The 23,451-nt window shown below is 42.3% G+C and overlaps 1 protein-coding gene across 2 annotated transcripts in view; it reads left to right on the top strand.

The window, feature by feature from the left end:
• The window catches only part of FANCA (FA complementation group A), a 2,214,801-nt gene that overhangs the window by 440,758 nt on the left and 1,750,592 nt on the right, over positions 1 to 23,451 (top strand). For both annotated transcript variants that reach the window (XM_044081851.1, XM_044081852.1), the window contains exon 12: positions 18,324 to 18,436. In XM_044081851.1, the coding sequence (XP_043937786.1) occupies positions 18,324 to 18,436 (113 nt within the window). The remainder of the gene's footprint in view (positions 1 to 18,323; positions 18,437 to 23,451) is intronic.

Here is a 23,451-nt window from a genome sequence, read left to right as displayed (position 1 = left end):
ACTTATATTGCTATATAGCATATAACCTAAGCAACATTGTATAAATTATTCAATTCCTGCCTTTTTGTAAATAAGAAACATTTTTATAAAACCATCACTTACTGTGTAGCCAATCACACGTTTATGCAAATGAAAACAAACCACACTACACAATCCTAGTTGCAAGCATTTTACATCACAAACCATACTGACACACACCCAGTTGCAAACATTCATCAATTGTAATCTACATAGTCTTTTTCAGTTAAGCATTACATAGTTAATTTAAGTTGTGTCACCTTTTAAACCTCATTCCTCCCTGGTATGTACTGTTCCCTCAATTTCCATTTTTTCCTATGTAGTTTGCTCCTACCCTTTTCTAAAGAGCTGAATTCCAGTTTTATCTCTGTTACTATATTCAGTACTTCTAGTATAGTTGGTTTAGATTTTGATTTCCATTTTCTAGTAATTGCTTTTTTTGGGTGCCACCTCTTCAGATCAATCTGCCGACCCAACATCCCTGACAGTACATCCAGCAGGGAATCCTTAAAATCCACCAGTTCACCGCACTCACATCTCCAGGCAAAAATCCTAAATCTAGATTTTGTTGCATATTTGGGAGACATACATATATCCTCCCATTGTTTCTTTGTGAATTGCTTATTCAGTGTCTCTTCCCAATCCTTTCTAACCTCCTCTGATAGATTTTTATAGTTATGCAATATTTTATATGCTCTACTAATTATTCCTTTTTTAATGTCAGCTTCTGTTCTAGATTCTACTAAAAACTCTACCAGTGCTGGTCTTTCATTTAGGACCCCTCTATGGCTTTCTCTTTGCCTATACTCTGATATCAAGCCTTAATAGGGAAGGCAATCTCTAACCTGCAATCCAAATAAATTCTTGGTGTCTTCCCATTCTGTCATCTTTCCCTTACTGTTTATTTGCTGTTTCCTTTGCCAGTTTTCTCCAGTAAATTCTAGTTCCTTCTTGCTTATTGTCTATATCCCTAATTGCAGTCATCCCCATCAGCAGAATCTCCTTTTTCCAATCCCACGTTGGCTTAGTTCTTAGAATACTTTCTGGTACTTTATGGATGTAATATTCTGTATTATTATTGTTATTCTCCATAAAGGCCTGCATCCAAAATCCCAGTCTCTCCTTGTTTCTTGAGCTTCCCCCTGTTTCATCATCATCCCTTACCATTTTGAAATAGTCTTCTGCTTGTGCTTTGTATAGGAGTCTTAACTGTGTAGCTCTGATATATACCCATTCAGATTAGGTAAATCCAGTCCGCCCTCTTCTGAAAGAATCGGTTTATCCCACTTGACTGTTGCAGTCTTCCCCTCCCAGATAAAGTCCTTCAGCTCTTTATTAATTGCTACCTATAACTTCTCTGGTTGATAAAAGTATGCTTGATCTGTGTGTAAGACTAAAGGAACTAAAAACATTTTAATGGGTTGTATCTTATCAATATCCATATTACAAAGCTTCCATTTTCTCAGTTTTTGTATCATCTTTTGTTTAGTTTCTTCCCACATATCTTTAGCTGTCACACTCGAATCATTTTTAATCCTTACACCTAAATACTTAATTTTATCATGCCCCCATTAATATGGATATTCCCAAACCAATTTGTGTGTGGGTACATAATTTACTGCTACTGCCTTTGTTTTAGCTTCATTAATTTAGTATCCCGAAAGGATCTGAAACTGTCTCAAAACGTTCCACAACACTGTAATGTCTCTTTCTGGTTTTGTCATGTATAAAATATCATCTGTAAATAAAGCCAACTTTTCTTGACTACTATACCAATTGTATACTTGAATTTCTGAGTCCTTTATTTTCTTTGCCAGTGGTTCTAAATATAATGCAGATAATTAAGGGGAAAGAGGGCACCCCTGGCTGGTTCCTCAACTCAAGTAGAAATTATCAGAGAGGACCCCACCCACTTTAATTTTCGCCTCCGATCTTTCATATATCCTCCTAATCAACCTTATAATTTTTTCAGGAAATACAAATTGCCCTGCCCATAAAGTCCCAGCTTAGTCTGTCAAATGCTTTCTTTGCATTAAGACCCACCAACAATTGTATTTTCTTACATTATGTTTCCCTCTGAATCATCAGTGTTCTGTTAATGTTGTCAGTTGTTTGCCTCCCCTCGACAAAACCACATTGATCCATGTCTGTCAGTTTTTTTTAGCCGTTATAGACACAAACACTTTATAATCATGGTTTAGTATTGAAATGGAGCTGTTTGAAGCTGGATCTAGTGGCTCTTTACTCTCGTAAGGTTTTATAGCTGCTACTGCCTTCTTCCACGACGTTGGTACTTCTCCCCTTAAAATACTGTTAAAACCTTCCAGATCTTTATCAGTTTTTCCTCCTAACTTCCAAACTTCCACAGGAATAACATCTATTCCTGGGAGCTTTTGTGTAGATTGGTTATACATTTCGTCTCCTCCTATCCTAACCGTTAGTAATCGAGTCTCTTCTACCTCTAACCTTGGCATATTTAATTCTTCCATAAACATTTCTCTTTGTATCTTTTCTGGATTTTCATATTTCTTTGCTTTATAGAGACTTTCATAGAATTTCTTAAATATTTCTAATACCTTTACAGGATCTCTTGTTGCCTTCCTTATTTCAGGCACCCTAAGTTTGGTGGTAGCCCTTTCTACTTTCTGTTGCCTGAGTTGTGCTAAAAGTTTCTGTGATCTAGTGTTATCAAAAAACAGTTATTTAATAGCAACCTTATTAAACTCATGTATATTATCAAGGTAATTCCTTATTTTCTGTTTAGCATTCTGCAATTGATCCAGTTCCTGTTCTTTGAGATTCCTCCTATTCTGCAATGCTGTAACATTTGTCAGTCCCTCTAAATAATTCTTGTTGTTTCTTAACCATAATTCCTTTTTTTTTATTTCCAATAAACTCCATCTTATTTTATCCCACTCCCTAACTATATTTTCAGAAGAAATTTCTATCCTGTCGAACAACTCCTGAATAATCTCCACTACCCTTTCCTTAAATGTGTCTCTTTTCAACAGATAGGTGGGAAAACGCGAATGTCTCATTTTTATTTCATTACCTTGTACTTTTATTTTGGCTATTATTGGTACATGATCTGAAATAGTTGTTGGAAGCGTATCAAGACCTTCAGTTAAATGTTATTTTATTTATTTTTTATTTATTTTATTTTTGTTATTGTATAAATGCATATGTTTGTGTGAAATATAAATTGTCTAGCCTACCCCAGTTTTTATATCTTGGGGAATATGTAAATTCACTCCAAACTCTTATTATTGAATTCACACATTTTATGTATATCACATTTTTTAAGTGTGCCGTTCCAGCTTTTGAGTTTCATGCATACACTGTTTGGAAGGTTGAACTTTTATACAGTTGTTTCTTGACATATTCATTTGAGCCTATGTCACATCTTATAAAACTTCTTGTTTTATTGAAAACTCTGAAACAAAAAAAAAACACCCCAATACCCCCTAAAAGCTATTAACTTAATTCTAACACACAAAGTAATGTGCACCTTCAGATATTGACGTTTTACTCTCTCTCAATAGGAACAAAAGTCCCAAACTGACAGCTACACTTATAGACTTGAGTTAACCTAAAAGATAGGTTATCCATGCAATGATACATGGTGCAGCCTGTGCTTCTACTAGGTGCCAATTGGTTTTGTATTATCTTTATAGCTCTGCCATCTGGGAAAGCCTCTGAACCATTTCAGAGAACATTATCTAACTTGGGAAACTCCCTGAATGTTTTCAGTGAACATTATCTCCTAGCCATTTTCTCATTTTTTTTTTCCTTAGCCAATCACTATGCCTCATACCTTCATTAATCATTACAAATTGGATTTGGCCTCCAGGGGAAGAGCATCAAAATTAGTGCTATTTAAGAAAAAATATTTACTTACAGTTAACTTTCTCGTTCCCCTCCCCAAAGCACTTCTCCAAACATTAATTACATGAAGTAGGGCATATGCTTTAGAGTCGCCACAAGTCCAACATATTCTGAAAAAGTCCAATATTTCCAGATTTTTTTGTTCTGTCATAGTTCACAAATATAATTATTGCCTTAGTAATACTATGTTAAATTACTGGTTTTACTATTCATATCTGAAATATTGTCTCTTCTTCATTTCCAATGTACTGTTGATTGTTCTAGTCAGCTCTTGTGATCCCTTCCTTCTCTCCAACATTTTCATTTGAAAAATTTGAAAGGGTTTCACAGGTTCAGTCCCTCTATGGTCTTTATTGCCAGAAGAACAAGAAGCAGAATCTTCTTCTGTTTCACAGCTTGCTTTTTGTTGGACAAACATTTGTATTTCCTCCTCAAAATGTACTTCATCAAAAAAGAGATTGTTGTCCCTCCAGGGAAGAATACCTTGATGATAGCTGGCTACAGCAGATTGAATCTTGAATCTCATACCTGCATCTCTACATTCTCTGAGTAGTGTAATACATTTGCTCCTCTTCTGTCTGGTATATAATGACTAATCATTCTCCACAAACACTCTGCTGTCTCCCACTTATAGTACTTTGTTGTTCTGCCACAGTTTTTTCAAAATCAACTTCTGCTGGTAGGATTGCATCTTTACTATTAAAAGTCTAGGTTGCTTTTTTATAGCCAGGTTTGAAGCATACACACAATGTGCCCTTTCAACTAACTGCTGCTTATTTGTGCTTTTATAAAATTAATGCAGTCTGTTCCTTCCAACTTCACTGGTATAGCTGAAAATTTCATGTTTTCCCTATGTGCTCTGTCATCTAATTCTGTTATTTTTTTAAACCTGTCTTCTTGAACACTGTCATATTCAGCCAGCCTTTTCCTCATTTCGACCTCTGATTTTTGCATCTTTTTCATCTCATGTATCTGTTTAAAGTTTCTTCTATTTTTTCCAGCCTTTTGTTGTTTGCGTTAATATACTCCATCAGTGTTTTGTTCATGTTAACCAGGCCTGTATGCAATTGTTTTATATATTCCTGTAGGTAGCTGCAGAACTTTTTCCAGTCAGTGTTTCTTTTTCACTTTTTGTAGCTGATTTTTTCCAGGTGTTCTGTATTTCTTTATTCCTCCTATCTTCTCTGCACCCTTTATGAAACAGTTTCTTAGAGGGGTGATCCACATCAGGCCACTGAGAAGGCCTCTCAGGCCCCACCCTGGGACCTTAATTTTACTCTTCCACTGTTTGAACCAGCTGTTCTGCTGACTTAAAATTCTTGACATAGAAGACTACCTTCTTGATAGCCATCACTTCTGCTAGTAGGGTTTCTGAACTGCAGGCACTCATGGCAGTGGAATCTTTCCTCATCTTCCACCCCGACAGTCTCACTCAGGACCAACCCCTTCTTTATGCCCAAGGTTGTGACAAACACCTCCTTTAATCAAGCCATACATCTGCTTACCTTCTTCCCCAAACTACAAAACAAAGGGGAAAGGCTTCTTCACTCCTTGTATGTGCATAGGCAGCCCCGTTACTGTCTTCACAAAACAAAGACCATATCATACCAGCTGTTTGTGGCCTTTGCCACTGGCTTGGAAGGGAAACCAGTCTCCAAGCAAACCATCTCTAAATGGATCTCTCACTGTATCCCCTTTTGTTACAGTCATCATGGTAAGAAGTCACTTGATGCTGTGAGTGCACACTCCACTAGGGCAACTGCTGCCTCTACAGCATTCCTAAAAGGGGTACCCACCAAAGACATTCTGGAGGCTGCTACTTGGCCTTCAGTGCATACTTTTACCAGACATTAGCATGCATCAGCCTTCTGCAAGTCCAGAGCAGAATTTGCCATGGTCATCCTGCAGGGCATCCTCATTTGTCCTTAATCTGCCAACCCTCCCTTCAAAACTTTGGGAGTCATCCCACAAGTCTAGGCTGCAACAGTCATGAACATAGTACATTTGTGTATACTTACCATAAATGTAGATGTTGGAGTGTATTCACTGTTTCAGTATTCTTTCCCTCACTCCTTAGGGTAGGCTTGAACAAGCTTCTTAAGTCAGGGGGAACCGCCTCTTGCCCCTTTCTTTTCAATAAGTTCAGTGTCGTTGACTTCAGAACACATCTAAGGGAGCAAAAAAAACTGAGCTCTTGATGCTGGCTGATTCCCCTTGTACCGAAGCATACTGATGTCAGTCAGGGAGTCTGCCAGCTGTTGAAGGAGGGAGATTGTTTTCCAGTAGTCAGGCTGACCAAGGGCTTCCACGGCGGGAAATCGCACAAGTCATGACTGCAACAGTGAATGCTCTCTAAACATCTGCATTTATGGTAAATATACATACATAACTGTACTTTCCCCTTCACAGTGCAAGAAAAATGGCATCTCTTGGAGAGGAGGTTGGATACTAACCAGCTAGACCTTGAGAGTAGTACTTCTTGCCAGAAAAGCTCAGGAAAGGGAATTCAAGTTCCAGCCCCTTATGATCTGGTTTGATCAAAACTACCTATAAAAAGAAATAGCACAATGTGGATGCATATCACTTTGGGACTTGATTTTTGTGATTTCCAAGCTTGCTTGTTCCCTATTTGGGTTGGTTGGTTCAGCATCTTTGAAGTTCGGCTCTTGAAAAACAGTTTCCTTGTTGGTTGTCATCTATTGGCGCTACAGTCCCTTAGTTTTAGGGAAGAATATTTGACCTTGCTCAAGGATTGGGTGTTCTTAAGATCAGTCCACTTTTCCTCCATAGTTTTTTTTTCAGAATTGCCATTGAACCAGTCATTTATGTTCCGTTTTTCTTTTCTAGTATAAAAGTCAGTGGAGAGATGTCTGCAAATACAGGGCTTAGTATCAGCTCAGGTTCTACTTGAAGTGAGTTTGATTTGTGGAAGCTAGAGCAGTTCTTTGCCATTGCTACAGGGACTAAAGGGCTGGCAGTTGCCAAGCAAACTCTCTCCAAGTGGATTAACAGTATTCTGTTTTCATTTAAGATATAATTTCATATTGGAAAAATGCTGCTGTCAAAGGCCAGTCCATTAGAGGCACATACCCGTTTCATGCACATCTTTAAAAGTGCTTCTACTGAGGACATTTGCATCATGGTCATTTTCAGTTCACATCTTCTCCAAGCATTGTTGTTTGTATAATGACTTCAGGAATCAATCCTCCTTTTGGTAGTTTGGTGCGTGATGATCCAACCTTCTTAGCTTGTCTTTTAGCATATTTCTACCTTCCACCTCTTGAGTCCCACTGAAAGGGACCCCCCCCCCGGTATCATATATGTATTAGATATGCACTCTAATTGGTCTTTCAGGGTAAATTTACGTGGGTGGGTCCTCTATCTACTGACTAATCTTCTCTTTCCATTTAGTTGGGCAGATAATATTTGTGTATCCTTACACACTTTAACTTTGTTTATTCTTGGGTTTTAGGCTGTAATAATTCGGTGGCTGGGTCCAGATATCAATTGTAGGGCACAGGCACCACCTGTAGTCCAGCTTGTAATGTCGCACTATATTTCACTTCATTGCTGGCAAAGTTCAAAGAAAATTTGCTCGACTGAAGGTAGCAGGAAGAAGAGATTCATGTTGATAGATCAGCAGCTCTTTCATAGAATGATGATTAGTTAGAAAAAAAATGATCAAAAGAATTTGTGAACTCCTGAGTTTTTTATTTTTTTTTATTTTTGCAGGGTGATCAAGCCCTCCTGAATCCCATATGGAGGGACATCTCTTCACACTTAAATATACCCTCTCTGCAGTTGCACAACAGTGGAGAAAAAAAATAACTCGACTGATGGGGAAAGTTGTTTTGCCTTATTTTTTCAGCACTCCCTGAAAGGGTTGTTGCTTGAAGGGCAAGTTTACCTGGAGAACATGTCCCAATTTATAAACGTTTTGAGGAGGACCCCAAACCAAATCAACTAACTTTATGCTTGTATATCTATTTTCCTTACCTCAATGATTAGTTGATGGTAGATTTGTCAGGAATTCAGCCTTGGCTTGAACCCACCATTGATTGCAGATTCTCACTGGTTCCCATACACAGGACGTATATTTTCTGGTCTTGTCCGATATAGCGGCAGCACAATAGCCCAGCAGTTAAGCACTCTGTATTTCAGCTACAGGGTCCAGGATTCATTCCCGATTACCTGTCACCATATGTGTGGAGTTTGCATGTTCTTCCTGTATCTGCATAAGGTTTCCCTAGATAATTTAATTTCTTTTGACCACCCAAAAACATTCTGGTTGATTGGCTACTTTAAAGTTTTCATATATCTTTTATTTTCTCTTCCCTTGTGGCCCAGGTAAGATTCCCTTCCTTGACTCAGAGCTGAACATGCTCCAGTGCTGTTTATTCCGTCTGCATATACAGCCCAGGATGTCGAGGTCTTAGCAACTCATGTTGGATCATAGTAACTCAGACTAATATCCTTGCACTTCTTGGGTGTTTTGGCAATCCCAGTTTTACAGTTCCTCCTTGCACATCTGAGGATAAAGATATTTTACTGGACATTGAGTTGTTAGTTGCTATCAAGGCTTCACATGCTTGCAGACTTGCTGTTAAAACCCCTTTCACCTTGTTTTGGAGTGGTGGACGCATTGTAAATGTGAGTCTTCCCTTTCTTTATCAGCAGCTTTCTTATGTCCTGATGATGGGTGTTTCACAGTGGGTTGGATTCCACTTTTATTCAGAAAAGTTGAAGCCCCTGAAGAATAGGGCGCTTCATATTACCTAAATGAGTTAAGGATTGTTATTATACCATTACTGATATGTGTCATAACGTACATGGTTATCTAATTATACTAACTTCTTTATTTCCTTTAGAAATTGAGGCCAAATGCCCTCCTTTTATGTGCAGGCAACCAGGCAGTGGTTTGGTACCTGAACAAGCAGGGGCAGCACATATTTGTGCCCCTTTGGTCCACTGACGGACCTTCAGCGTTTCCCTTCAAAGATTATGACGTCACTTTCAACTTTTGGAATTCCAGGGAAATTGCATTAGCTGATGAAGCTTCTTCAGTCAATGCTCAAGTTCTTTTCCTGGAGTTGTGAATAAGGGAATCCAGTCAGATCAGGGTGTTTGGGAGTGGAACATACTGGGTATCAGAAAATGCAAACCTGTGCCTCTCCTGTTTAATTCATCAGAGCAAAATAAATTGATCATAAATACATTTTTTTGGTAGGAACAGCCTTGTATACCTTTCTAAATTTCCTTTTGATTCTATACGACTGCCTAAAATTCAGATATGAATGCTGTTAGCCATGTGATGTCTGACAAGGGTGTGCTTTCAATTTGTCAAGTCCCTGGCACTGCAGAAATCTTTCCACTGCAAGCTGTACAAGTCTCCTCCTGCTGGAGTGACAGGGTCTACATCAGGGACTAGTTACTCCTTTAGATCTTTTGCTTGCCCTTGACCTATTTGTAGATGCCTTGGAGATGACTGAATCTGCCAGGAAGATTCAGTCTTATCTGTTCCCCTAAAAGGGGGAGGTTGTTCACTAAGGTACGCCCCTTAAACCCTCTTTTGGTTTGCTTACAGATGATGCTGAACTACATAGGTTCATAGGCGTGTACTAAGTGGCTAATGGCCCTGGAGCTTTTACAAGCCTAGCCTATAGAAGTGCCTTGGCATCGTGCCACCCAACGTTAGTTCCCAGTGTCTCTATCAAGTAGAGCCACTGGAGTGATCCCCGGGGTGAATTTTCTATTTCCCATCCACTAATCAAGATTTCCCTTGAGGAAGGCCAATGAGATGCTCTGCTTAAGATGTATGGAAAGTCTATTCCAGAGCATGGGCAAGTCTCTGGGTTGTGAACCTGTACCTCCAGCATGTTCTGTTGATTGTGGTAATGAGGTTGAGGTCTCTGGAGCGTGTGGTGTGGAGGGATTCGGATTTCTTTAGATGTAGCATTTCCAACAGAGCTGGGTCAGATGTGGCTTTGTAAGTCAAGCAAAGATCGCCTCTTAGTAGACTATATGAGACAGGGAATAGCTGGAGTTTTTTGAGTCTGTGTACGACATGTGATGTTATGTAGTCCAGTCTCGCCTTCATTCTTACCCCTGGGTTCGGAGCCGAACCTCTGCTCCGACTCTGCCATACTCTAACTCAAAGTCTTCAATTGGCTCGTGGCTAAGAGGTATCCCATCATGCAACAGGCCCATTCGCAGATCTTGTTTGCCGCTTGTTACGCTCAGACGTGGTCTCGCTTTTGGCCGTGGCTAAGTATACTTTTTTTTCTAAAATTTTTGGATATTGTTGATCTAAAAAGGCTATTTTCATAGCTACTGTGTGTGTGTATCTCTAGGCTGGTTGCGTTCCTTTTCGTTGGCCGTTTTTTGGTATCCTGTCCACTCCCTTTCTTACCACGGGCTAGGCCCATTTCGGTTAGAGGACCTAGTCCTCCCCATTGTTTTCCGTGTGGTGTCTTTGAGTTGTGCTTCTTTTACTTGCAACTTTTTAGTGTCTTTGTCGTTTGATAGTGGTGTTATCCTGCCTTTATCTTCCTCGAGCTAGGCCCGTTTAAATTAGAGGACCTGGTCCTCCCTATAGTTTTTGTTCCCGTCGGTTACTAGGCCGTTTTAGTTAGAGGCTCTAGTTTCCCACACAGGGTTCAGTTAGGTTTTTTGTGTATGAGTGTGGTGTTGCAGCTTGCCTTTGTGTGTGTACTCTTTATACAGCATGTCTAAGGATTCTAAAGAACACAGGCCTCTGGGCTTTAAGAAGTGTATTGAATGCAACAATAAAATGTCTTTGACTGATGGGCAGTCTGTGTGCGTGTACTGCATGGGGGCTATTCACCTCCAAGAGTCCTGCTTGTTTTGTCATTCCTTCAGTCCCCACGTGCTACAGGAGAGGAAGAACAAGCTCATCCTGAAAGGACTGCTTAAACACTCCTTTGAGGAAGACTTGATTAAGTCTTCCAGTACCATATCCTCTCCAGCTAAAAAGGACAAAAAGACTGCTAAGAAGCGCTCTCCGGCTCCGTCTGTTTCTTCGGAGCTGCCAGAGAAAGTTGTTAGCACAGCTTCTTCTTCGGCTCCATTGGCTTTGGTGCCGACAGAAGGTGGTATATTGACTAAGTCTGTACCGGCTCCCGGCCTTTCGGAGCCGGTCACAAATATTTTGGTTTGGAGCCGGTCTCCAGTTCAACCGGGTTCTCCTTCCTCCTTCACGTCAGTCGTCTCCCTCTGTAGGGAGATCCACATCTCCAACTATATCCTGCAGGTCCTCGAGGCCCCTTTCGATGAGGACATTAATAGTCATGAAGAAACTGCTTCAGTCATCAGTGCTGGCCAAATTGATTTCGGCTCCGACCCAGTCAGCTCCGGAGACCATGGCCCCTTCATCTTTTGTTCTTCCTCCTCCAAGCCTTTCTCGGCCCTCTGAGCCAGAGTTGTCGGTTCCAGTAGCTTCGCCTGTCTTCTCGGTTTTGATTTCCTCTCCGACCCCGTCGGTTCCGTCCACAGGGTCGAGGGTCCACAGTTCCCTGTTTGGACCTGAGGGGGAGGACTCGGATCGATCTTTTTCTGTTCTGAGCCTTCCTCTCGGTGCTTCGGCTAGGGTGAGCTTGGACCCAACATCTGCTTCGGACCGCATCTCCTTGGTGCCGAGGGCTACTACCTCTACGGTTAGTCGACCTTTGGAGCAGGGGGGATCAGCCTTCGAGGTTATGAGGAGCATGCTGGCCAGGTCATCAGCTGCATCCTACAGCACTGACACACTGCCCCCTCTGTCACCGGTCACCCTCTATCCATGGGCAGCGGATACCCAAGGCCTCAGGATACCTCCATGAGTGGTCCCCAACTTTCTGACATTTCCCCAGAGTTTTTGCCTGAGGAGCCCGCCAGAAAGAGATTGTGTAAGAGGAAACACGTCGACTCCCAGGATGAGTCTCACGTCGGGCACTGACCTCGAGGAGTCAGAGGGGTCCCACAAGTCGTCTTCTGAAGATATCTCTTTTTCAAATATCCTGGAGATCTTGAAGCAGAGAGTCGGCTGGCCCTCCAAATCCCCTTCTGATGAGGAGTCTGTGTTCCTGAAGGCTTTCAGGTCTCAACCTTCCACCTCTTGGGTGTCTCCCCCTTTCGATGAGCTACTAGATCTCGTCTGTCGGAAGGTGTGGGAAATTCCTGACACTGTGGAACTGGTCCCTAGGAGACCCAATAAGTTTTTGTCCGCTCCCACAGACAAGGAATATCTGATGAAAGGCGTTCCAGTAGATGCCATGGTGGTGGCAGCAGCCACCAAGAAGGAACTTGCTGAAACTTCATCTGCCATCCATCCGCCTAACAAGGAGTCCCGGGCCATGGACAGGTATGGGAAGGGTGTATTTACCTCAGCAGCCTTTACTCTGCGGTCGCTGAACTACTTGACACATTTTACAAGGCTCCAGAGAGATCTCCTAAAAGAGCTAGGAGATTCTCTACAGGGTAACGTTTCTGATGCTGTGGCACAGAAGATCATTGCACAGATGTCTACCCTAAATTCCCTTACCAACTCCTCCATGAGGCTGATCTCCTACGCAGCCGACGGAGCGAGCAGGGCAGCGGGTTCCGGAGTCGGTCTTAGGAGACACTCCTGGATGCGCCTGTGTAACTTCGCGGAGGCCTTCAAGTCTACGTTCACCAACGCCCCATTTGACGGTTCATCGCTGTTCGGAACCAAGGTGAAGGAGGCTCTCACTAGGTGCGAGCAGGAAGGAAAAACCCTGTCTGCTGTGGGTGCCCATTTTTTTATGCCTTCTAGACCTTACCCCAAGGGCCAGAAGGGTGAGAAAATGTGGTTCAGGAAGTTGCGGAAGTTTTTCAGGATGCACAAAATGATTCCTCCTCCAGAGGCAAGGGAGGGGGTGGAAATTCAGGTAGATGCCGCCCTAGAGGCAGAGGAGGCCCGTGTAACCAGGGGGACCGTGATTCCTTTCGCGGTTCTCCCTGTCATCGCTCCTGAAAGGAGGCCCGACTGTGTGTCCCTGGAGCCGGTCGGGAGTCGCATTTCTTTATTCCCAGAAGCCTGGCAAAACGTCACCCAAGATGAGTTGGTTTTAAAGATAATTTCCAGAGGTTATCATATTCCCTTCTCTTCTCCTCCACCGCCAACCAAGAGAATTCCAGACGTTCCACCTGGTCAATGGGATTCTGCAGCTTTAGAAATAAAAAAGTTGCTTTCAAAGAGAACCATCCAGCCTGTCCCCGCAGACCAAGTAGGATTATGGACTTACTCCAGATTCTTTTTGGTGCCGAAAAGAACAAGGGATCTGAGACTCATCTTGGATCTCAGCCGATTGAACCTACATGTACAAAAGTCCAAGTTCCGCATGGTCACCTTACAGTCAATGCTCCCTCTGTTAGGGAAAGATGTGTGGATGTGCTCCATCGACCTCAAAGATGCTTACTACCATATCAAGATGTACAGGGCATCGAGAAGTCATCTACGATTCTGGCTGGGAGCCAGTCATTTTCAGTTTCGCGCCCTGCCCTTTGGACTCACCACAGCCCCCAGGGTGTTCACCGAATGCATGGTGGTGGTAACGGCTCACTTTAGATGTCAGGGATTCCAAGTGTTTCTGTACCTGGATGACTGGCTCCTTTCTGCCACCACCAGGCTTCTACTGTTACAGACCAGGGACGCCAACATTACACTGTGCCAAAGGTTAGGAATTGCTCTAAATTGGGAAAAATCTGCCTTGTTGCCCTCGCAGTGTGTCACTTTTATCGGCGCCGAACTAGATACAGTGTTCATGCGGGCCTTCTTACCAGAAGAGAGAATTCAGGCTCTACAACAGCAGGTCTACGCCTTACTACCATTGGGGAATATCAAGGCAAAAGTGGTCCTCAAGTTATTAGGGGCCATGGCTACCACGATCATGCTAGTTCCCCTTGCCAGACTACACATGAGGGTTCTTTAGTGGCTTCTTTTCGCCCAATGGTCACTACAGTATCTTCCACTCTCCCATTTTATTCTGATTACGGACATGTGCAAGCAGGATCTATGCTGGTGGCTTCAGGCCAGCAATCTCAACGTAGGCAAGCCTTTTGTACCATCTTCTCCAGTTGCCACAGTGACCACGGATGCCTCCCAGATCGGGGGGGGGGGGCATTATCTTGGCAGGACAGTCCAAGGCACATGGCGGGATCACAAGACCCATTTGCATATCAATGTCTTGGAGATGAGAGCAGTGCTATTAGCGTTGCAAGTACTTCAGAGCTTTCTCCCTCTAGGGACAATTGCAATCCACTCTGACAACATATCAGTGGTGTGGTATCTGAACAAGCAGGGAAGAACCAAATCATACCCCCTTTGCAGAGAGGCAGTTCGAGTTTGGCAGTGGGCGGTGTCTTCCCATTGCTTTCTAGTTGCAACGCATATACCGGGGAAGTCCAACGTGATTGCTGACAGGCTGAGCAGAGCTATCCTAATGCCTCACAAGTGGTCCCTGAACAAATATGTTGCGGAGAAGATATTCTGCAGATGGGGTCAGCCTTGCTGTGATCTATTTGCCAGCCCCCTCAATGCCAAATGCAGCAGCTACTTCACCCTTATCCCCCCAGAAAGGGAGACACCAAGGGACACTCTGGTTCACGATTGGCCCTCCGGTCTTCTCTATGCCTTTCCACTGTTTCCTCTGATATCAAAGGTAATTCAGAAAGCACAGTCCTTGGGAAGCAAAATTATCCTGATTGCCCCACACTGGCCTCGTCACACTGGCCTCGTCAGATTTGGTTTCCCTTCCTTCAACCCTATCTAATGGGCGATCCCTGGATTCTGGACCAAGATCCAGATCTGCTGACTCATATATCAGGACAGTTCCATCCAGACCCTCAAGTTGACAGCTTGGCTGCTCCAGTTCTGTCCCTAGTCAGGCTTCATGATTTTTCCCTGGAAGTGGTCCACATTCTGTCTTCTTCCCACAAGCCTTCTACCAGGAAGATTTATTCCAGTAAGTGGAAGAGATTCTCCATTTGGGCCCATGAAAGACATATTGATCCTTATACAGCTCCTATTTCGGCAGTATTAGAATTTCTTTCTCAACTGTTCAGTCAGAGATCAGCTGTAGCAGCCATTAAAGTACAGTTGGCAGTGATTTCTACCTTTCACGTTGCTAATGAGCCCAACCTTATTTCTCATAGGCTTTGTAGGGCCTTTCTCAAAAGGACAATGTTACTCCGACCTCCAGTCTTTGGTCCAGTAATGCCATGGGACCTCAATTTTGTTTTACAGAAGCTCACTTCGGCTCCCTTTGAGCCCGCAGATACGTGTGACCTAAAATTCTTGTCATGGAAGACAGTATTGTTGGTAGCCATAACTTCAGCTAGGCGGGTCTCTGAGCTCCAAGCTTTATCGATTAAGCCACCTTATTTGGTATTTCACAAAGACAGGGTCTCCTTAAGAACCAATCCTTCTTTTATTCCAAAGGTTGCTTCTGTTGTCAATATCAACCAATCCATTGAGTTGCCTGTGTTTTTTCCTAAATTTTCTAACAAGGCAAAATTTAAGTTTCATCAGCTAGAAGTTCATAGACAATTGCGTTTCTATTTACGTAGGATAAAAGATTTCAGGAAGTCAGATCAACTGTTTTTCTCATTTTCAGACATTAGACTTGGGGTTCCTGTCTCTAAAGTAACCTTGTCTCGCTGGATCTCCAATTGCATCTCATTTATTTATGATTCCAATGGCAAAGAATTACCCTTTAAAGTGAAGGCTCATTCTACACGATCTGTGGCTACCTCTACTGCATTTCAGGCTAGGATGTCTATGGATGATGTTTGTGTTGCAGCAACATGGGCTTCGCCTCATACTTTTATTAGTCACTACAAATTAGATCTGGTCTCTAGAGGCAGGTCTTTCTTTGGTTCCACAGTGCTCAAGAGTATTTTTCACTGAGCCATCCAAGGTCAAGGTGCTAGGGACGTTGTCCCAGGGGTAAGAATGAAGGCAAGATTGGACTACATAACATCAAGAAGTTATGTACTCATAACAACGTTTGATGTATGTAGTACATCTCGCCTTACATTCTTACTAACCCCCCTCCCTTCTACTCCCTCCTTGAGGACCTGGAGGTATAGTCTCTAGGTGTCAGTGGTCCTTTCGGTTGGGGGGGTTGTTGTTCTCAGTATGTGTGTGTGCACGCTTGCAGCAAACAAGATCTGGGGAATGGGCCTGTTGCATGATGGGATACCTCTTAGCCACGAGCCAATTGAAGACTTCGAGCTAGAGTATGACCGAGTCGGAGCCGAGGTTCAGCTCCGAACCCGGGGTAAGAATGTAAGGCGGGATGGACTACATGCATCGAACATTATGGTGAGTACATAACTTCTTGTTTAAGGCCTAGGATCCTCTTTGTGAGGTACTTTTGTGGCCTTTCCAGCTGTTGCATGTGTCTAGTGAGGTACATGCCAAATGGGGCAAAATCCTTGATAATGAGATGTGCCACATAGAAGGACTTTCTGACCACTGTGACAATGTGGTGGTCAAAGGAGAGGGTGCTGTCAACCTGTGTCCCCAGATCTCATATACTGCATTCAGTGTTCAGTGGGCTCCCATCAATGTGGGAACTGAGTTTTTTCCAAAGGGGATGACGACACATCTTTTGACGTTAAGCTTAAGGCAATGGTTTTGACATCAGTCGTTGGTCTCAGTGAGGCCTTTCTATAGGATGTCTGCATCAGTTGTGGAGTTAATAATGGCTCCCAGCTTGCAGTCATCTGTGAACTTGGTCAGCCAGAGTCCCTCTGTGTTGGTCTGGACTTCTTAGAAGTAGATGCCAAACAGGAGAGGACCCAGGACCGATCCCTGTGGGACCCCACTCGTGACTGGTCGGCAGTCTGACTTGAAGTCTGCTACTTTCACACTGTGGGTTCTATCTGTGAGCCAATTTGCAACCCACCTAGTACATCAGGTGCTTTTTTGATTTTGGCCTGTAATTTATTCCACAGGGTGATTATATTTGCCATCTCTGCACATTGTGATGTTGCAGAGAGATGAACTTGCTATCACTGACCAACCAAACTTTTTTTTTTTTTTACTACTTTACCTATCTTTAAAGACTAATATGTTTGAACACGATTGACCAGTTTCCTATTCTCCTTTTGCCTTAACTAGTGTGGTGGCTTTGAAGTTCTTGAAAGTGCCATATTTTGAAGCTACCCTGACCTGAATTGCCAGCCCTTATGTGCAAGGAAACCTATTTAGTCTTTAACATAAATCTTGTATCTCATAGGAATAAACCCCCATTTTCCTCCAGGAGTGTTTGAAACCAGTACATTTGTCTTTTCAGAGACAGAATCTAGGGAAGAGTGATGCATACCTTGGATGGGCATAGTCCTCTCATGTTCCATTTAAAAAGAGAGCATGCATTCAGAAACACATGCTAGTTGTCTAATTTGCTCAGGTTAGCTGTTTTCGTGTTGATATTTTCGCCACAACCTCACAGCCTCATAGTTGTTATTTCATATTTTCACCAAGCATTATTGTTTAGTCAGTTATTTTAGGATCTGTGTGTTATTTGGCATGACAGTGCTTTGATAGTCTACTGAATGTTTACTCCTTGGCTTTTCTGTGGCTCACTCTTCCCAGGGAGGTTCTACTTTTACTGTTTGTGATTTTTCCCAACCTACTAGTGAGTTTGTTTTTGAAGGTGGGTATAATAGATTTCTACTTAACATATCAGTTGAACTGAGAGGCCAACAAATCAGTTGAACTGAGAGGCCCTCTGCAGTGGGTGCTTATGACCCTGCTGGTGTCACTGTGTGTCTGCATTGCTTGGTCATCCAGCATATGTGAGTGAATTTCCTTTTTGTTCCTATTTCATGTTTGTTTGCTCACCGGGTGTGGATTGAAATAGAGAACATAAGACTGAGCATGTTGTCCTAGTCTGATGCTATGACATTGCGGTATGTACCATGTGGAAGCATGCAAGTCTCAGATCCCAAGAGATTAAAAGATTTCAGATTTTTTTTTTTTTATCCAGGGGTATCAGTATAAGAAATACCATATTTTGCCCACTGTAGAGAATGTTCTTGCACATCATCTGATATGGTGAGTCTGAATATGTATCTCTCATTTCTCAGGAAGGATGCAGAGGCCTTTGACCTGGTTAAGTGAATTACTGTGAGTTGCACAAAATGCATTTGGAAGCTTTGTGGGTATCCAATCTCATGTCAGCAGAATGTAGCTCAGATGCAGCTTGTTGCCTTAGCCCACTATGCCACATGATTAGTTGTATAGTCAGGAAGGGGGCATTCCATAAAAACCTTTGAATGCTGTTGACCATGAGGAAGTATTACAATTTAGGTATTGGAAGAATGATTTGTTTACATACTTTAGTACAGAATTACTTATTTCACTGTCTTAGCTAATGCATTTTTTTGTTTTGCAGGATACAAGTGTTTGATGCTTCACTGTACCGCAGTACAGTGCCTCCGAACTCAGTGAAACAGTTTTTTAGTCATACATTGACAAAAATCTTCACATACCCTTCTTCACTGAGAGGTAACAACTAATAAGAACTTGTACTCTGATTTAAAAAGCAAAACAGTTTTAAAGAAAGTTTTGAAGTAGCTGTTCATGGCATGTGTGACTTGAGTGAATGATGTCATCCCCTTACTACTGTGGAAACAACAGTGGTATTCACTGAAGGAAGGCCTAGCTTCCTGCCTTTATTGGAGCTTGTTTTGCTCCAGTATCCAGTTCCCAATCCATAACTTATTATGGGATGTCCTTTTACATTTGTTGAAGCTCAGAATAGTATTTAGACAGTTGGTAGAGGAGGATGCACTCTTGTTTCATTAGGATATTTTTGTACATGTTGATGTGCTGTCAGATTGTATTTTGTATATATTGTATTATATAAATATGTTGCTCATCTTTTGTCACTGCAGACACATTTTTGTGTGTCCTGGTTTCATTAGGATATTTTCTTTATGCCAGAGACTAAACTTTTGTGCTGGATGACCATATGCTATTTTGTACATTCATGCATTGTGATGTTCTTCCTCTTAACAACCTCACTGTAGAGTGCCAGAGCTGGCCTGCCACGAATGCTGTGTGATCATATTATTCAGTGCTTAAGAGGCATTTCTGTTCTCCCCACACTCAGCTGTAGAAACAAGCATTTCCAATTCTCTTGGCTTTTATTTACAGAGGTGGGCAGATCCATAGCTCTCAACCTTCCTTCTACGTAATGAGGAACAGATGGGCAAAATGTGGAACACATGCTAACAGCTTACTAACAATTTCAGCTAGGAAGGTCATAGGATGGTTAAAATATGCTGGTTTTACTTACCAGAAAAATCTTTTAATGAATTAATATGATTCTTTTCTGTTTATCATGGATATCAGTCAACAAATTCCTATCACTGAATTTGCAATGGAGCCTTTCAGTGTGGAACATGATTTTTTTAAGACCCCAAATGAGGTACGTTCCTCGTAATGAGGTACACTTCAGAGGTATGGGCAGATCTAACATTGAGAACCGTTTGGTGGGTCCTACATTGGAGTCGATACTCCTCCACAGTCATAAAACATATTTTTTCTTGAGGATCCCATAGTCAAGGGGCTTGCATGATTATGCTTCTATTGTAAGATGGCTCGTACTCACTGAAATACCATGTTTGTAGGATGGATCTTGATCTTGCCATACATCATTGAAAAGTTTCCACTTTATGTACCAAAATCTAAAGTGACTTATTCCATATTTGATTACTAAATGAATTAAGACTGCATCAATAATGCATTGTCTCGGAGAGAAAATCAAGACGTAAAGCTCTGCCTCAAATGTCAGCATTTCATCCTTTCCCCCCCACAAAAGTCATAGGTAAAAACTCCTCACCTACCTCGTTACAAGGAGAAGGATGATTGTGGTTAATGTGCCCTTGTGCAGAAATTAGAAGGATAGTCCCATGTGCACCCTCAGGGTTCTGTAGGACTACTTCCAAAAAGACTGAGATATGGAGGGTAGACTGCAGCTAGGCTGTTTATCAGATGTCTGTTTAAAAAATGGCTTCCATTCTCTACAGGTGACAGGCTCAGTCTCAGTTAGTGAATTATTGAGCCTGTACTAGTATTCTGCTTTGTTTGGGCAATGAGAAACCTGGAGGCATGCACACCCCTTGTTTTCCAATCAAAAGTTGCTTTTTGGAGTGTAGCTGTGGCGGGTAGGACCACTTTTACTGCCCTCAGCCCCTGTTTAGTTTGCTGGACCACTGCTGACACTGGCTTGATGTCAAGACAGTAGTCCCTAGAGTGACCGTGACACAGGTCCAGAATACTGGAAGCCAGGAGCATTCTACCCAAGCCTCCTGTGCTTAGCATGTGCCTTTATTACCTGAGCAGAGGGTGTCTTTGGATGTTCTTCATATTGATCACTGTTGGCAGTAGCCTAAGCTTTGTTGGTTATATTCTCTACGGGATGTAACAGCCAGCCAGTTTCCAAAGCTTCAGGGCACATTCCATGCATCCAAACTATTAGTCAGCTTGAGCTGAGCTGACTAAAAGACAAGTTTGGATGCCAGGCCCTTCAAACCTCTTCAGCAATATCAACAAAATTGTTTGGTTGTACAGGTATATTTCATAGTGGATACCACTGCTGTTGAAAGGACTCCCCATCCACATAAAACAAAGTTTATCTCTGTCCATTTTCAAGTACAACTTAGATGTATGGATAGGAAATAGAAAATCACCCCAGGACTGCCCACTGTACTGCAAATGGACAACTGCAGCTCTTAAATACTTTATCCCATGCATGGGGCCTCTTAAATTATCGATGGTATGATCCCAGTTATTTTCGTTAGGGGTAATATGTAATTATTGACCATGGGATGGGTAAGGCCAATCAATAACCAAATGGAATAGGTTATTTTGAGCACAAAAATTGAAATTGACTTGGCTTAAAATGGCCCGTAAAGGCAGCTAGCCTACTACTTGTCTGTGAACCTGTTTCTCTTTTTGGCAACAGGTTGTTTGACAAATGGTTCCCAAGTTTCTTTCAGAAGGTGTACAGATGGCACTGCATTCCCTACTCTTCAGGGAAGTATTCCACATCATTCTGACTAAACCACTCCATTCCCTCATGTTCTACAGCACATACTTTCTTAGAGGGTAATAGAAACAGTTCCTTCTTCCCACTGGGGAAGAGATTTTTATTCCTTAGTGTTTCTGGTGCCAAAAAAAGAAACTGTCTGGGGACCATTTCTGGATCTTTCTTTCCTAAACTAGTTTGTGATGGTGCCCAAGTTCAAAATGCTTTCACTACACAATCTCTTAGCCCATCTTCCTCATTTAAGCTTTTCAGTAACCTTGGATTTAAGATGTTTATCACCACATTCCTATCCATCCAGACTTCAGACATTTCTTAAGGTTTTGTGTCTGGATTCTGTTATCAGTTCTGTGCCCTTACCCTTTGGACTGTCCACTGATCCAAGTGATCATTAAGTGTCTAGCTCCACTTCTAGACCATTGCAGGTTACAAGGTATCCACATTGTCCCATATTTATATTGACTTGCTTATTTTTGCAGAGTCTTTCAAAGTGACAGGAATCTCTCACTTGGCTGTGAGATCTCCTATGCAGGCTGGAATTCCAAGAGAACATTCAAAAGTCTTTTTTTGACTCCATGATACAGGATTGTGTTCCTGGGGTGTCTGCTAGACAGCACAATACAAAGATCTTTTCTTCCACATGAAAAAATAGATCTGTATTTAGATCTTTTCCAGTTTTTTCCATTCAGACTTCGATCACGTGAGAGGGAGGACCTTAAGATTCTGAGACTCATGGTATCTATGATTCTCAAGGAACCTCTGTCAAGGCTTCATATGAGAAAGATGCATTGATAATCAGAAATCTCTTGGTCCCAGAACCAACACCCATTATGCTAGGACCATAATAGCCTGCTGCAGTTGTGACTCTGCATATACTTTGGCTTGAGCTACAGGCTCAGAAATATGCTTCTGCTGGGTTAGCTTGGTTGACTCTAGCTTCCTTGAAGAAGGAATTCAGAATATGTCATACTGAATGCCCAATTCAGGGTTGGAAGTTCTCTCTATCAGGCCTTCCCAGAATCTGGTGAGCAAGTTTCTTAAGAGAAATTAGAGAACATATGTTGATCTTTGATTGTATCAGAATCTGCCAGCACAGAATGCTAAAGCTCTGATCTTTTATTAAGCTGCATTTTGTGTCCGGGATACAGGGTTTGATTCTTTCTGTCTTCCTTTGCCCACTGTGTGACTTTGAGCAAGTCATTTAACCAAACAGTTCTTTATGAACAAACTGAGAAGGAACTGTTGTATCCAGTATGTTTACCTGGTCCACAAATAAATAAAATTAAAGATTAAAAAAAAAAAAGTCATTTACCAATACTTATGACCCATGTTGTTGTTGTTGTTGTTTCTCTTTCGGCTTTTCCCGGTAAGGGTTTGCCACAGCGGAACTCTGGTCCGTTAATGATTGGCAGTAGATTTTTACGAAATGCCAAGGTGCCAGCTTGACGCCCAACCTTCAACGAAGGTATGCCCATTTACGCACGCATGTCTTTCGAACGCTACCCAACCGCGGGGAGGACATGCAGACTCCACACAGAAGGCACTCCCAAGCCCAGCCGAGAATCGAATGGGAGAACCTCTTGCTGTGAGATAACGCTAATGCTGTACCACCGCGGCATTGTGATGTCCCTATATGCCCCTTTACCTCTTTCATTTTTAAGCCAGCCATCCCCAGATGAGCAAGAATCCTCCTTGTAGACTGAGAAATGCTTTGAAGCATTTCATTGCCTTCCCCTTTCTATGCTTGCTGCATTTCCAAGAAGATTACCTTACCAGTCCAGCAGTCACAATTACAACTCTGTTCTAGGGCTGACCATGGGGTGGATCTTTAACTTTACCCCAACTTGGGGAATTGTCATAAGGACTACCAAGTTCAGTACATTACTTTGATAAGCCTCATTATAGAGCTGCTAGGTACTCTAATAGATAATTGGCAATCTACACAGGGCTTCTTGAACAAACTTAGTCCCCGTACCTCAGTGTTCTAGAAGCTGTACCTCCTTTCTAACAGGAGTGGGGGTTATACTCCTGTCTTTCTCTTGTTCATAGGGGATGAATGTCTTTTGTCCCATTCTAGACTTAAGTAATTTCATACAAGGCCTCCAGTATTTGAGGCAGATGTTGACCAACAAGAGAATTATGCATCTGTTAATGTTTGATGTTTGAATGCGGTCAGTGGACATGATGGGCATCTTTTGACACATCATTGTATGAACCCACAAAAGAGGGTTCTTGCCTTTACTCTGGGCAAGTGTGGCTTCCAACACAAAGTGCTGCCCTTTGGACATTCTTGTGTACCAAGTGTTTATCAACGTGTATAATGTGTATACAAGCTAGTGTCTTACAAGAAAAGGACTTCAGTTTAATCCCCAACCTAGATGGCTGGCTTCTGATTGCCCCATCAAGGGGCTTCCTGCTAATGTCTCTTCATTTGGTACTTCCATGGACACAGCCCCTTAGGATGACCATA

The sequence above is a fragment of the Protopterus annectens genome, chromosome 8.part1, assembly GCF_019279795.1.
Source record: "Protopterus annectens isolate FY-2018-M chromosome 8.part1, PAN1.0, whole genome shotgun sequence".
Classification (NCBI taxonomy): Eukaryota; Metazoa; Chordata; order Ceratodontiformes; family Protopteridae; genus Protopterus; species Protopterus annectens.
The sequence above is the reverse complement of the archived record's forward strand: the minus strand, read 5'-3'. Positions and strand labels throughout refer to the sequence as shown.